This window comes from Trachemys scripta, chromosome 4 (assembly GCF_013100865.1).
Source record: "Trachemys scripta elegans isolate TJP31775 chromosome 4, CAS_Tse_1.0, whole genome shotgun sequence".
NCBI lineage: Eukaryota > Metazoa > Chordata > Testudines > Emydidae > Trachemys > Trachemys scripta.
Window position 1 is genome coordinate 60660175 of NC_048301.1, and position 12092 is coordinate 60672266.

Consider the following 12092-nt stretch of genomic DNA (forward strand, 5'->3'; position numbering starts at 1 on the left):
ACCCCCCCCCCCCCGCCACAAAGTCACATAGCCGCCCCCCCGCCCCCACAGAAAATGAAAACCACCTCCCAGACTGACCAGGATGCCTAGTGACTGCACTGTGTGTGTGACCTGCTGCTGAACCTGCTCCGTGTCTGTACCAACCCCCTTCCCCCCCTTCAAACAGAGTGTCCTCTAAAAAAACATGATGGAAACAGTAATTAACAGAAACGTATTTTTTATTAGCAACTAGACAGTTAGGGGATGAAACTGGGATGGGGGCTTGGGTGAGGTGGGAAGGAAAGGACTTCTCAAATTTTGGGGAATGACAGCCTTCTGGTACTTGAGCACTCTGCAAGGGTAGAGTGACAGTTTTCACGGACTCTGCAGCCCCTCCTTCTTGGTACTTTGGGTAAGGGGGGTATGGGACTTTGCGGCGGGGGACGGTGGTTACAGATAGACTGCAGCGGGGCTCTGTCCTCCTGCCTCCGGTCCTGCAGAACATCCACAAGGCGCCGGAGCACGTCCGTTTGCTCCCTCATTAGTCCAAGCAGCGTTTGAGTCGCCTGCTGGTCTTCCTGCCGCCACCTCTCCTCCCGTTCACTGTGTGCTCGCTGGTATTGCGACATGTTCTCCCTCCACTGGGTCTGCTGGGTTGCCTCGGCTCGGGAGCAGCCCATAAGTTCTGAGAACATGTCGTCCGGTGTCCTTTTCTTTCTACACCTAATCTGCGCCAGCCTCTGGGAGTCTGATGACCGGGTAGGTCGGGAGACAGTCACAGCTGTGGGATGGGAAAAAGGGAGTGAATTCCTCAGAAAGATAATTTTTTTGGTGAACAAAGAAAATAGTTTTTCTCTGTGAACAAGACCATTCACAGCACCTATCACATGCGCACTCAGGACAAGGTCGAATTTTCGGCCTTCGCATTCAGTCCCTGGGGTCTTGCAGTGCAGATCACACAAGCGGAACAGGACAGCGGAATTTGGGTAGCAGGCTGACATGGTAAGCCGTAGACTTGTGGCAGCTTAAAACTTTAATAACACCACTGCCCTACTTTCACGTTCAAAGCAATGCTCCTAGCGTTGGCCAGTTCCTGCTGCCAGCAATCCGGCAAGCATGAACTGTGCCCCTATCCCACCCCCTCGCGGCTGTCCCCTGGAAAGATCCCTCTATGCTGCCCCTCTCCCACCTCCACCGCATGGCGGTAAACCGCTGGTTGCAGTTCTGTAAAGGAACAGGCAAGCAGTTCCAATACTAACATTCCCCTAATTCAAAGCAGGTGACCATGAGCGACATCACTCTGATGAGGATTTCAGACAGCGATAAAGAACGCATGCTTCGTGAAAGCCTGCAAGGACCAGGGCCCTATGCCGCCATGCTGTGCAAGGCAATGATACCGGAGTACTTGATGATAGCCTGGCGCGGAAACGTTTCATACTACGGAGGACTCAACAAGGCCGCTCTCCCAAGGAACCTCATGCAAAGGCTTTCCAATTACCTCCAGGAGAGCTTCATGGAGATGTCCCATGAGGATTTCTGCTCTATCCCCGGACATATAGACTGAATTTTACTGTAGCTGCACTGGCAAGGACTGAACAGTAGAGTGCCTAGGGCAAACCAATCAAGAGAAACCGGACATTGTTTGATTTTTTTGCAGCAGTTGCACTGCCAAAGACTAAAACTTTAAGTGCCTAGGACAATCTAATCATGAAAAACCCACAGTTAATATTAATGTTCTGTTCAAAATAAATGTTTACATGTTTAAAACACTTACCGGCTGATCCGTCCCCTGATTCTGGGTCCGGGTTAACGCCTGGGGATGGTTGGTAGGGGATCTTTGTGAGGGTGATGAAGAGATCCTGGCTGTCTGGGAAATCAGCGTTGTAAGCGCTGTCGACTGCCTCGTCCTCCTCATCTCCTTCCTCATCTTCCCCGTCCACTACCATCTCCGAGGAAGCGGGCGTCGACAATATCCCATCCTCAGAGTCCACGGTCAGTGGTGGGGTAGTGGTGGCGGCCGCACCTAGGATGGAATGCAGTGCCTCGTAGAAACGGCATGTCTGGGGCTGGGATCCGGAGCGTCCGTTTGCCTCTTTGGTCTTCTGGTACCCTTGTCTCAGCTCCTTGATTTTCACGCGGCACTGCGTTGCATCCTGGCTGTATCCTCTCTCTGTCATGGCTTTTGAGATCTTCTCATAGATCTTTGCATTCCGTCTTTTCGATTGCAGCTCCGAAAGCACGGACTCATCACCCCACACAGCGATCAGATCCAAGACTTCCCATGCTGGGGCCCTCTTTCTATTCTGAGATTGCATAGCCATCTCTGCTGGAGAGCTCTGCATCGTTGCCAGTGCTGCTGAGCTCGCCACGATGTCCAAAAAGGAAATGAGATTCAAACTGCCCAGACAGGAAAAGGAATTCAAATTTTCCCGGGGCTTTTCCTGTGTGGCTGGTCAGAGCATCCGAGCTCGGACTGCTGCCCAGAGCGTCAACAGATTGGTGCACTGTGGGATAGCTCCCGGAGCTATTACCGTCGATTTCCATCCACACCTACCCTAATTCGACATGGCCATGTTGAATTTAGCGCTACTCCCCTCGTTGGGAAGGAGTACAGAAGTCGAATTTAAGAGACCTCTATGTCGAACTAAATAGCTTTGTTGTGTGGACGGGTGCAGGGTTAATTCGATTTAACGCTGCTAAATTCGACATAACCTCCTAGTGTAGACCAGGCCTTATTTACTTTCTCCAAACCAGTCATGATTTTATAGACCTCAATTATATCCCCCCTTAGTCAACTCTTTTTCAAGCTGAAAAGTCCCAGTCTTATTAATCTCGCCTCATATGGAAGCCATTCCATATCCCTAATCCTTTTTGGTTCCCTTTTCTGAGCCTTTTCCAATTCCAATATATCTTTTTTGAGATGGGGCGACCACATCTGAATGCAGCATTCAAGATGTGGGCGTACCATGGATTTATATAGAAGCAATATGATATTTTCGGTCTTATTATCTATCCCTTTCTTAATGATTCCCAACATTCTGTTCGCTTTTTTGACTGCCACTGCACATTGAGTGGATGTTTTCAGAGAACTATCCAAATGACTCCAAGATCTCTTTCTTGAGTGGTAACAGCTTATTTAGACCTCATTTTATATGGATAGGTGGAATTATGTTTTCAATGTGCATTACTTTGCATTTATCAACATTGAATTTCATCTACCATTTTGTTGGCCAGTCACCCAATTTTGTGAGATCCTTTCGTAAACCTTCACAGTCTGCTTGGAACTTAACTATCTTGAGTAGTTTTGTATCATCTTCAAATTTTGCCACCTCACTGTTTACCCCTTTTTCATGATCATTTATGAATAGGTTGAATAGGACTGGTCCCAGTACAGACCCCTGGGGGACACCACTATTTACCTCTCTCCATTCTGAAAACTGACCATTTATTCCTACCCTTTGTTTCCTATCTTTTAAAGAGCTACCGATCCGACCTTCCCTCTTATTCCGTGACAGCTTACTTTGCTTAGGAGCCTTTGGTGAGGGACCTTGTTAAAGGCTTTCTGAAAATCTAAGTACACTATATCCACTGGATTCCCCCTTGTCCACATGCTTGTTGACCCCCTCAAAGAATTCTAGTAGATTGGTGAGGCATGATTTCCCTTTACAAAAAGCTCTTCCCCCAACAAATTATGTTTATCTATGTGTCTGACAATTTTGTTCTTTACTATAGTTTCAACTAGGTTGCCCAACCTGTAATTGCCGGGATCACCTCTGGAGCCCTTTTTAAAAACTGGTGTCACATTAGCTATCCTCTAGTCATTAGATACAGAAGCCGATTTAAATGATAGGTTACAAACTACAGTTAGTAGTTCTGCAATTTCACATTTGGGTTCCTTCAGAACTCTTGGGTGAATACCATCTGGTCCTAGTGACTTTTTACTGTTTAGTTTATTAATTTGTTCCAAACCTCATCTAATGACCTCAATCTGCAACAGTTCCTCAGATTTGTCACCTAAAAAGAATGGCTCAGGTTTGGGAATCTCCCTCACATCCTCAGCCGTGAAGATTGATGCAAAGAATTCATTTAGTTTCTCCGCAATGGCCTTATCATCCTTGAGTGCTCCTTTAGCATCCTGATCATCCAGTGGCCTCACTGGTTGTTTAGCAGGCTTCCTGCTTCTGATGTACTTAAAATTTTTTTTTGCTATTACTTTTTGAGTGTTTGGCTAACTGTACTTCAAATATTTTTTTGGCCTTCCTAATTGTATTTTACACTTCACTTGCCAGAGTTTATGCTCCTTTTCTATTTTCCTCACTTAGATTTATCTTCCACTTTTTAAGGGATGCCTTTTTGTCTCTGTCTACTTCTTTTACTTTGTTGTATAGCCACAGTGGCACTTTTTTCATTCGCTTACTGTGTTTTTTAAATTTAGGATATACATTTAAGTTGCAGGTCTATTCATGTTCCTTTAAAAAGTTTCCATACAGCTTGCAGGGATGTCACTTTTGGCACCACACCTTTTAATTTCAGTTTAACTAACTTTCTAATTTTTGTGTAGTCTCCCTTTCTGAAATTAAATGCTATAGTGTTGGGCTGCTGTGGTGTTTTCCACGCCACAGGGATGTTACATTTAATTATATTATGGTCACTATTACCAAACAGTCCAGCTATATTCACCTCTTGGACCAGATTGTGTGCTGCACTTAGGACCAAATCAAGAATTGCCCCTCCTCTTGTGGGTTCCAGGACTAGCTGCTCCAAGAAATAGTCATTTATAAGGTGTCAAGAAACTTTATCTCTGCATCCCGTTCTGAGGTGACATGTACCCAGTCAATATGGGGATAGTTGAGTTTTTTATTTGTATAGTCTCTCTAATCGTCCTGAGCATTTCACAGTCACTATCACCATCATGATCAAGTTGTCGGTAATATATCCCTTCTGCTATATTTTTATTATTAGAGCATGGAATTACTATCCATAGAGGTTCTATGGTACAGTTTGGTTCATTTAAGATTTTTACTTCATTAGATTCTACTCTTTCTTCTACATAGAGTGCCACTCCCCCACCAGCACGACCTGTTCTGTCCTTCCAATATATTTTGTACTTTGGTATTACTATGTCCCATTGATTATTCTCATTCCACCAATTTTCTGTGATGCCTATTATATTAATAACCTCATTTAATACGAAGCACTTTAGTTCACCCATCTTATTATTTAGACTTCCGGCATTTGTATAAAAGCACTTTAAAAACTTGTCACTTTTTAGCTGTCTGCCATTACATGATGCAATTGAATGGGATTCTTTTTCATTTGACTGTTTCTCATCAGATCTTACCCGTATTTTCAAGGAATACTGAAGCACCTGGCTTAGGATTGATCTACACAGTTTTATGGATTTAACTATCTTGGTTAGGGGTACGCTTTTATACCAAAACACTTACATCAGTACAATTCATAGTGTTTATAAGCTATCTCGCTATAAGTGTTGTTACACCATTATAACTGCATCCACACTAGAGGGTTATACCTCTTGAACAATATCTGTTTCTACACCAGTATAATTAAAGCAGTACAAGTGAGAAGATAAGCCCCTAAAGACATAAAGGATCATTTATCAAAAAGCTTCTATTTAAAGGATTGATGAATACAGGAATAAGTTTTGTTAAAAGATTAAGTTAGACTTTTTGTACATGTAAAAGATTGCTGCTAAACAGAGCGGTATTCGCCTTGCAAACTCCAGTTTAAGGGAGCAGTTAGCAAAAGCCAGTCAATCCCCATTTCCCTTATGAGGGAAATTAAATAGTTTCAAATATGGCCTTGGGAAATACTTGAAAACCAAGTAACCTAACACAATTTGTGTTGGAGATGCAACTCTGAGTAGAAATGAAAGAGTTTTAAGTACAAATCCAAATCTGTGCCAGCTTCCAGATGTCACATTCACCTACATTTGATAAGGTTTGAAATGTAGCTTCCCCTATACAACTATTTGGCCATGGATGAAGGTTTTTTTTGTGAGAAATATTCCCTGGAAACCACAAGTTCATTATAAAACAAACCAAACAAATTATTCATTGGTGGAGGAAGGAGGAACATCTTAGAAGAGTCTTTTCAGTAATGGAAGCACCCCAGCCATCTCCTTACCCACTCCCTCTTAGAACAGTTCAACACAATCTTGGTGTCACCTAACTTTACACTCATAAGATTTTCCATCCATTTGTTGGCTATTCTAATAGGTACATTCTTTTTCCAGTCATGAAAGATAAGTCCCTTCCAACATACCTGATGGGAGTTGCAGCTCCTCTTGCTGCATCTTGTTCCAGTTCCTCCAGCAGTTCCACTGTAATAAAAAACAACAACTTCTGTTACAGCTCTAACATCAGCAACTCTTTGACTAGGAACTACATTTAATCCCCAAGAAGTTGAAGATGAGCCAGAACTAGTACTGACCAGTTTGGAACAGTGTCATGGCAGGGCATAGTGAAAAATGGGGCATTCATTGTAAAAAGTAATCATAGATCAGATATCACAGGCAATAGCATGCAGTAGAAATATTTTACATCAGTGGCATTTAAGTTGAACCAACTGATGCTACAGCATCTCTACTGAAACCTATATGGCCCTGCATAAGGCCAATATTGCATCACCACAGTTTACAGATTAAATTTTGTTGTAAATGTGATAAACCAAAGGAGGAGGCAAGGATGTACAGTACATAGATCCCTCAGAGCTGCCTTCCATCTCCTTGCCCCCAATGAAAAACTGAGAGTGTCAGCAGTACACAGAAACAGATGGGCCGGTCTACACTAGGGACATTTCTAAAAAATTCACAATGGCTATCCCCAATGAAGCTTTAAAAAAGCCTCAGGAGTAGCATACTGTACATGAGTTATTTATCTGTGGGAGTGGCTTCAAAATAAAGTTATCTGACAGTTTGACTCCACAGTTTGTTTCATCAGTAAAATTCTTCTGTCTGAGAATGGAGTGCTCTGACTCCTCTGTCTTTTTGGATCTGGGGAAGAAGACAAGCAGAGGCAATAGTGATCACCCCAACACAACCTTTCCACAAGGTGTTTCCATGAATTAATGAAGTGAACAAGACTAATAAATCTCAAAACGTACTTTGATCATTTAATTTGCCTAGTTTTAATTAATTCAGATAGTACTTCAGAGCATATTAATCTGTATCATGTGGCACAGTAGATTAACCAATGTAATGTAGCATACTTTATAAAAATACTTAAGGGGAGACCATCAACTTGAAATATTGTCAATTTTAAAAAAAAAAGCGTTAAAGTAGTTTAAATAAAGAATCTGATCCACGGTTTGAAGCAATGGCCATCTTTACATTGACTGTAACGGGCTTTGGATCAGCCCCATATAGCACTTTATATGTTCAAGAACTCTATAAACATTAACTAATCCTAACAATGCCCGTTGAGATTGATGATCAAGTACTACTATCCCCATTTTATAATTTTTGCAGTTTTGGATACTGCTTCCCTTCCCTGCTGATTTTATCGTTGCATAACAAATTTTCCTATTTTTTTTTAAATGTTCTTCTCACCTATATTGCTATGTGACAGGCCCAAAACAAACAAATGGGGAAACTGACTCATTATATAGGGAAAAGAGCAAAATTGAGGATATGCTAAGTGCTGTTATATGCACGAAGTAAATAAGCTGTGGGGAAGCGGGGAAAGAGGAACAGGAAATATTTTCCTCCTGACCTCTCAGCTATAGTAATCTTAGGTTTTATCTATTATTTTAAGTACATTTTCAGACAGAAGAATGATTTTTAAGTTGACAGTGTCCTTTTAAATCATAGTAAGAGACCTCATTATAACATCTACTATTACATTTTTGAAAGACAGGAAAACATCATCTATTTTGTGTGTTTTACAGAATGCAGAGTTTAATGAAATATTGAAGAGAGAGTTCTCATGTGCTGTTCAAATTATGATGTCTTAATGAGTCCCTTTAAAATGTTTTCAGTTTTTATTTACTCAACACTTGGATTACAAAGTTTTATTATAGTCAGTTTCATTTGTTATAATCAGTTTCATTTTTAACACAATTCTATTATTGGCTTAAACGCTCCAGGGGAAAGTGAAAATCTAAATGAGAGACTTCTCACTGAATCTTTTTCAATTTTGTTTTTTTCACCTACAAAAGTTTTGCAGACAAAAGTGCTAGTGTAGACAAAGCCTGAGATACTTACATGGCCCTCCCTGATTACTGTAGCATCTGAGCACATCACAATGTTTAATGCAGCTATCCTCACAACATCCCTTTGAGGAAAACTAGTACTATTATCCCCATTTTACAGATGGGGAAACTGAGGCACAGATAGGTTAGTGACTTGCTCGTCACAGCAGGGACTTGAATTCAGATCTCCCAAGTCCTAGACTAGGGGCCTTACCACTGGGCATCTTTCCTCTCCTTACTGGGGAGTTACACAGCCGAAACTCTTGATGACTAAAATGAGACTTTTATCCAGATAAGAAGGCCTGAATAGGGCCCATCATTAGAAAAGAAAAACAAAAGTGCTAAACATGTGATAGTACCCATGAACCTCATCCTTGCAGAACAAAGAAAGTTCTCACCATTCACAATTTCATAACCAAAAAACATCTTCACACCTGCCATGCTTCTGCCTGTTTCCAAGTTCTTCACTGAAATAATTAAAAGATAGGTAGATAAATAATCAGAAACATTGAGCTTTGCAATAAAAGTAAAGGTAAGAACTGATTACACACCAAATAAGGCCAGAGAACTGTCCTCGCTAATGACCACTGGCAAAAGCAATAATCAATTTCAAATGACTGTACTGAGTAAAACTGATACAAAAAACAATGAGTGTGTAGTATGCAAATGTCTGGTGGACACAACGGGGCAAATTCTGGACTCAGTTATTCTTTTGCAATCCCAAAGCTGAGAGCACAGCTGGGCCCATTTCCTTTGTAACGTTACATTAAGTAAGAGTGTTCACTCTTCTGCTGCTTGTTTTTCATTGCATGAGTACAACAATGCCCCGCTGAAATCAATGGAAGGTTAGTCTGTGCCTGGTACAATCAGCAGGTGCAGTCTGCATGAAAGACTGAGCAGCCTAGTTCTATTTAGTTTCTGAACGGCTGAAGATTAATTATTCTGGCATTATCAGTGAAAGTCAGCTATTGAGTAATTTGAGTGGCACAGATTCCAGTTACACATAATTATTGCTGAGCAAGGCATAAGTACATCAGAACCCTCTCCTGTTCCTACTCTCTTGAAATGAAGACTACATGCAGATTTAACTTGTTCAAGATAAATCCTGAAGGTAGATTATGCCTCTATTTCACTTAAAATCTCAGATATCTTTTAAAATAAACAGAATCTCAGATTTGTTCACTACATTCAGAATTTGGGCGAGCAATGCCCTCCATCTACTCAGTCTAAATAGTCTCAAAAAAGACCAGAGAATGGTATGGAACAAACACTCCGTTCAGTCCTGGCACATCAAAAATTGTACATCTATCACATGAATCTATTCTTCCTCATGTGGGAAACAATGTTCTCTTTCCAATATGTGATATGAAGTTCCAACCCACACACCCTTCCAACATATGATATAGCATGCCAATGAGCCCGTACCCTATCCAATCTAGAATATGTAAATACTCCTTCATGAACTCCCCCACCCCCAGCATTTGAAGAACTACATTAATTTAGGTGACAAGTACAGAACAAGAGTTAAACCTCTGCTCAGAACGATACTTCTGCTGGAATCCACATGCTGCAATATTCCCTGGAAGATGCCACATTTCAAGGTGATTTTCACTGCTTTTCCCAGAATCTCATTGAGGAACTGGTAATCGCTGCTTGGATCCATGCTGGTATATCCCCAAACTAGCTCCCCAAATAGTCTGGTTCTCAAAGCAGAGTAGGAAATGAAAAGAGGAACTCCTCTGTTAAATTTGTTTTTCTTAGGACCTCTGCAGGATAATCCAATAAGAAAAATGAAAAGATAGAGACAGAATCATTTTAATGCTCTCCAGCTGTGACACTCAGCATCCAGTAGAATAAAGCTGCAGATTGAGGAGGAAAGCACCCCAGCATATAATAATACACATACAGGCACCACATTTGTCTACCAACTGCATACATGGGGCAATGGTAATAAAATGCATTACATTTAGCTCTAAAAACCAGTACTGTACGCTTCCCTGTCAAATGGAGCATAAATGCCAAAATCTGAAGACCCTTTACACACTAAAGGATTGAAATTATTATTACTGTAGAAAAGTATAACAACCCCAGAAATTTTGCTGAACAGATCACGAGTTTCTCTCCTAAATGGGAACTGTTAACACTAAGATTAAGCAGACCTATTCACTAAAAAGTAAATACCGTGCACTGTTAGGTGCAGAGAAGCAGTTATACAGGGACCAACCAGCCCGGCAGCGGTTCCCAACCTTTACGAACATCTCTAATGGTTTGCCAGATCAAACCCTCCTCTCTGCCAGCCGGTGCGCCCTCCCTAGTGTGCAGCGCACTAACCCGCCCCACGCTGGGGCTGCTTTTGTGACCTCAACGCCGCCCTTGGGAGTGACCTCGAGCCGCAGCTCACCCAGTTGGAGTGACAGCGCGTGTCGGGAGCCCCTCAGCCCGCACGCAGGTGCAGGGCAGCCGGGAAGGGCTCGCACTGGGGCCCGCGGGGCAGGGGGAACCCAGAGACAGCCCTGGGGGTAAATAGGTCACCACTAAGGTCACTGCATGGGGCAAGGAATCACACCAGGGCCCCGGACCCCACAGGAGCAGCTCCTAAGTTCCCTCCCCACTACCAAGTCCCCCGGACCCGCACGGAGCGACTCGCAAGTAGATAGCGCGGGCCGGGCGGCGGGCACCTTAGAACATACAAACTCCCTGCTCCTAGCTTGGCATCAGAGCCGTGTTGGGGACTATAACTCCCAGAGTACAATGCGGCACCTTGCGGTGAGTAATCAGTGCTACGCGCAACGCTGAATGCTGGGAGTAGTAGTTTCCATGGCCCGCGCTTTTAGGGCCTCTCGTGATGACGTTAAACAGTCCTAAGTGTGACCGTTAGCGGGAGGGAAGACAGGAGCCGCACCGCGCAGGCGCTGATGAGCTCTCCTCTGTGAGAGGCGAGGAGCTGCAGGGCGGGGCTACAGCGTGGGGCGGGAGGGGCGCTCCACCCCCCGCGGCCGGGGTTGATAAGAGGAAGCGCAGGGCTTTCTCTAACCGGCCTTCTCCTTACAGGCGTCCAGCTGCCTCGGTGTCCGGCCGCAGAGTCTGGGAGCCGCTGATTGGCCGAGGCCGCCGTTGCCTTTCCCCCCCCTTCTCTGTGCGGTCTGTTGCGGCCGGAGATGGGCTCGCGAGCATCCTCGCTGCTGCGGGACGAGGAGATCGAGGAGATCAAGAAGGAGACGGGCTGTGAGTAGCGGGCTGCCGGCCGGGGCTTTGCGGGCTGGGCTGGGCTGGACGGGAGCGGGCGGCCGGTCTCTGCCCCACAGCCGGGGCTGGCCGGCGGGCGGGGCGACGCGGTTGGTGGAGCTGCAGGAGGTGGCACTGGTGGAGCAGCGGGGGCGCTGCGGCGCCGGCGAAGACTCGGGCTGGTGGTCACCTGAGCCCAGGCCCGGGGGTCGGGGCCATTGAGCTCCTGAGCGCCGCTTCCATGCTGCGATCGTACTGCGAGCCCGTCTGCCGGGCTGGAGGCTTGTTCCCAGCGGCAGTGCGGAGATTGCCTCACCGCCTCTGGCTCTCCCCGGCTGGGCACAGCAGCTTCTGGGTGCCGGGGAAGACAATCCTCCGCTCCGGCATGCTGCTAGCCCCTTGTCTTCCCTTGGCGGGCCGCCGGGGGCTCGATCCCTTCCCGATCCGGCCAGGCGGGGACCGCTCGCCCGCCTGTGGACAGGTGCTCTCTGCATTACCAGGCCCCTTCCCGCCCTGGTCATTCCCTCCGTCCCGGGAACGACCCTCCCGGGGGGAAGAGGGATGTGACTCACCGGCCCGTGTGAACCCGTCATGATGGGGGATGCGATCCCAGCAAAAGAGGCTGACCATCACTATAGGATTATGGGGTTTTGCAGTAGGGGATCGGAGATCTTTAC

At 44.9% G+C, this 12092-nt stretch overlaps 2 protein-coding genes across 14 annotated transcripts in view; one reads left to right on the forward strand and one right to left on the reverse strand.

The window, feature by feature from the left end:
• EXD1 (exonuclease 3'-5' domain containing 1) overlaps nt 1-11130 on the reverse strand; it is a 42114-nt gene extending 30984 nt beyond the window's left edge. For 6 of the 13 annotated variants that reach the window (XM_034769098.1, XM_034769093.1, XM_034769094.1 and 3 more), the window contains exons 1-4: nt 10372-10584; nt 9721-9956; nt 8589-8657; nt 6265-6322 (exon numbers count right to left, since the gene is read on the reverse strand). In XM_034769098.1, the coding sequence (XP_034624989.1) occupies nt 6265-6322; nt 8589-8657; nt 9721-9956; nt 10372-10448 (440 nt within the window). In that variant the 5' untranslated portion in view covers nt 10449-10584. The other 7 variants (XM_034769095.1, XM_034769103.1, XM_034769096.1 and 4 more) reach the window with 7 other exon arrangements.
• Nucleotides 11131-11192: 62 nt separating this feature from the next.
• CHP1 (calcineurin like EF-hand protein 1) overlaps nt 11193-12092 on the forward strand; it is a 38142-nt gene continuing 37242 nt past the window's right edge. The window contains exon 1 of the mRNA XM_034769104.1: nt 11193-11415. Within this exon, the coding sequence (XP_034624995.1) occupies nt 11349-11415 (67 nt within the window). The 5' untranslated portion in view covers nt 11193-11348. The remainder of the gene's footprint in view (nt 11416-12092) is intronic.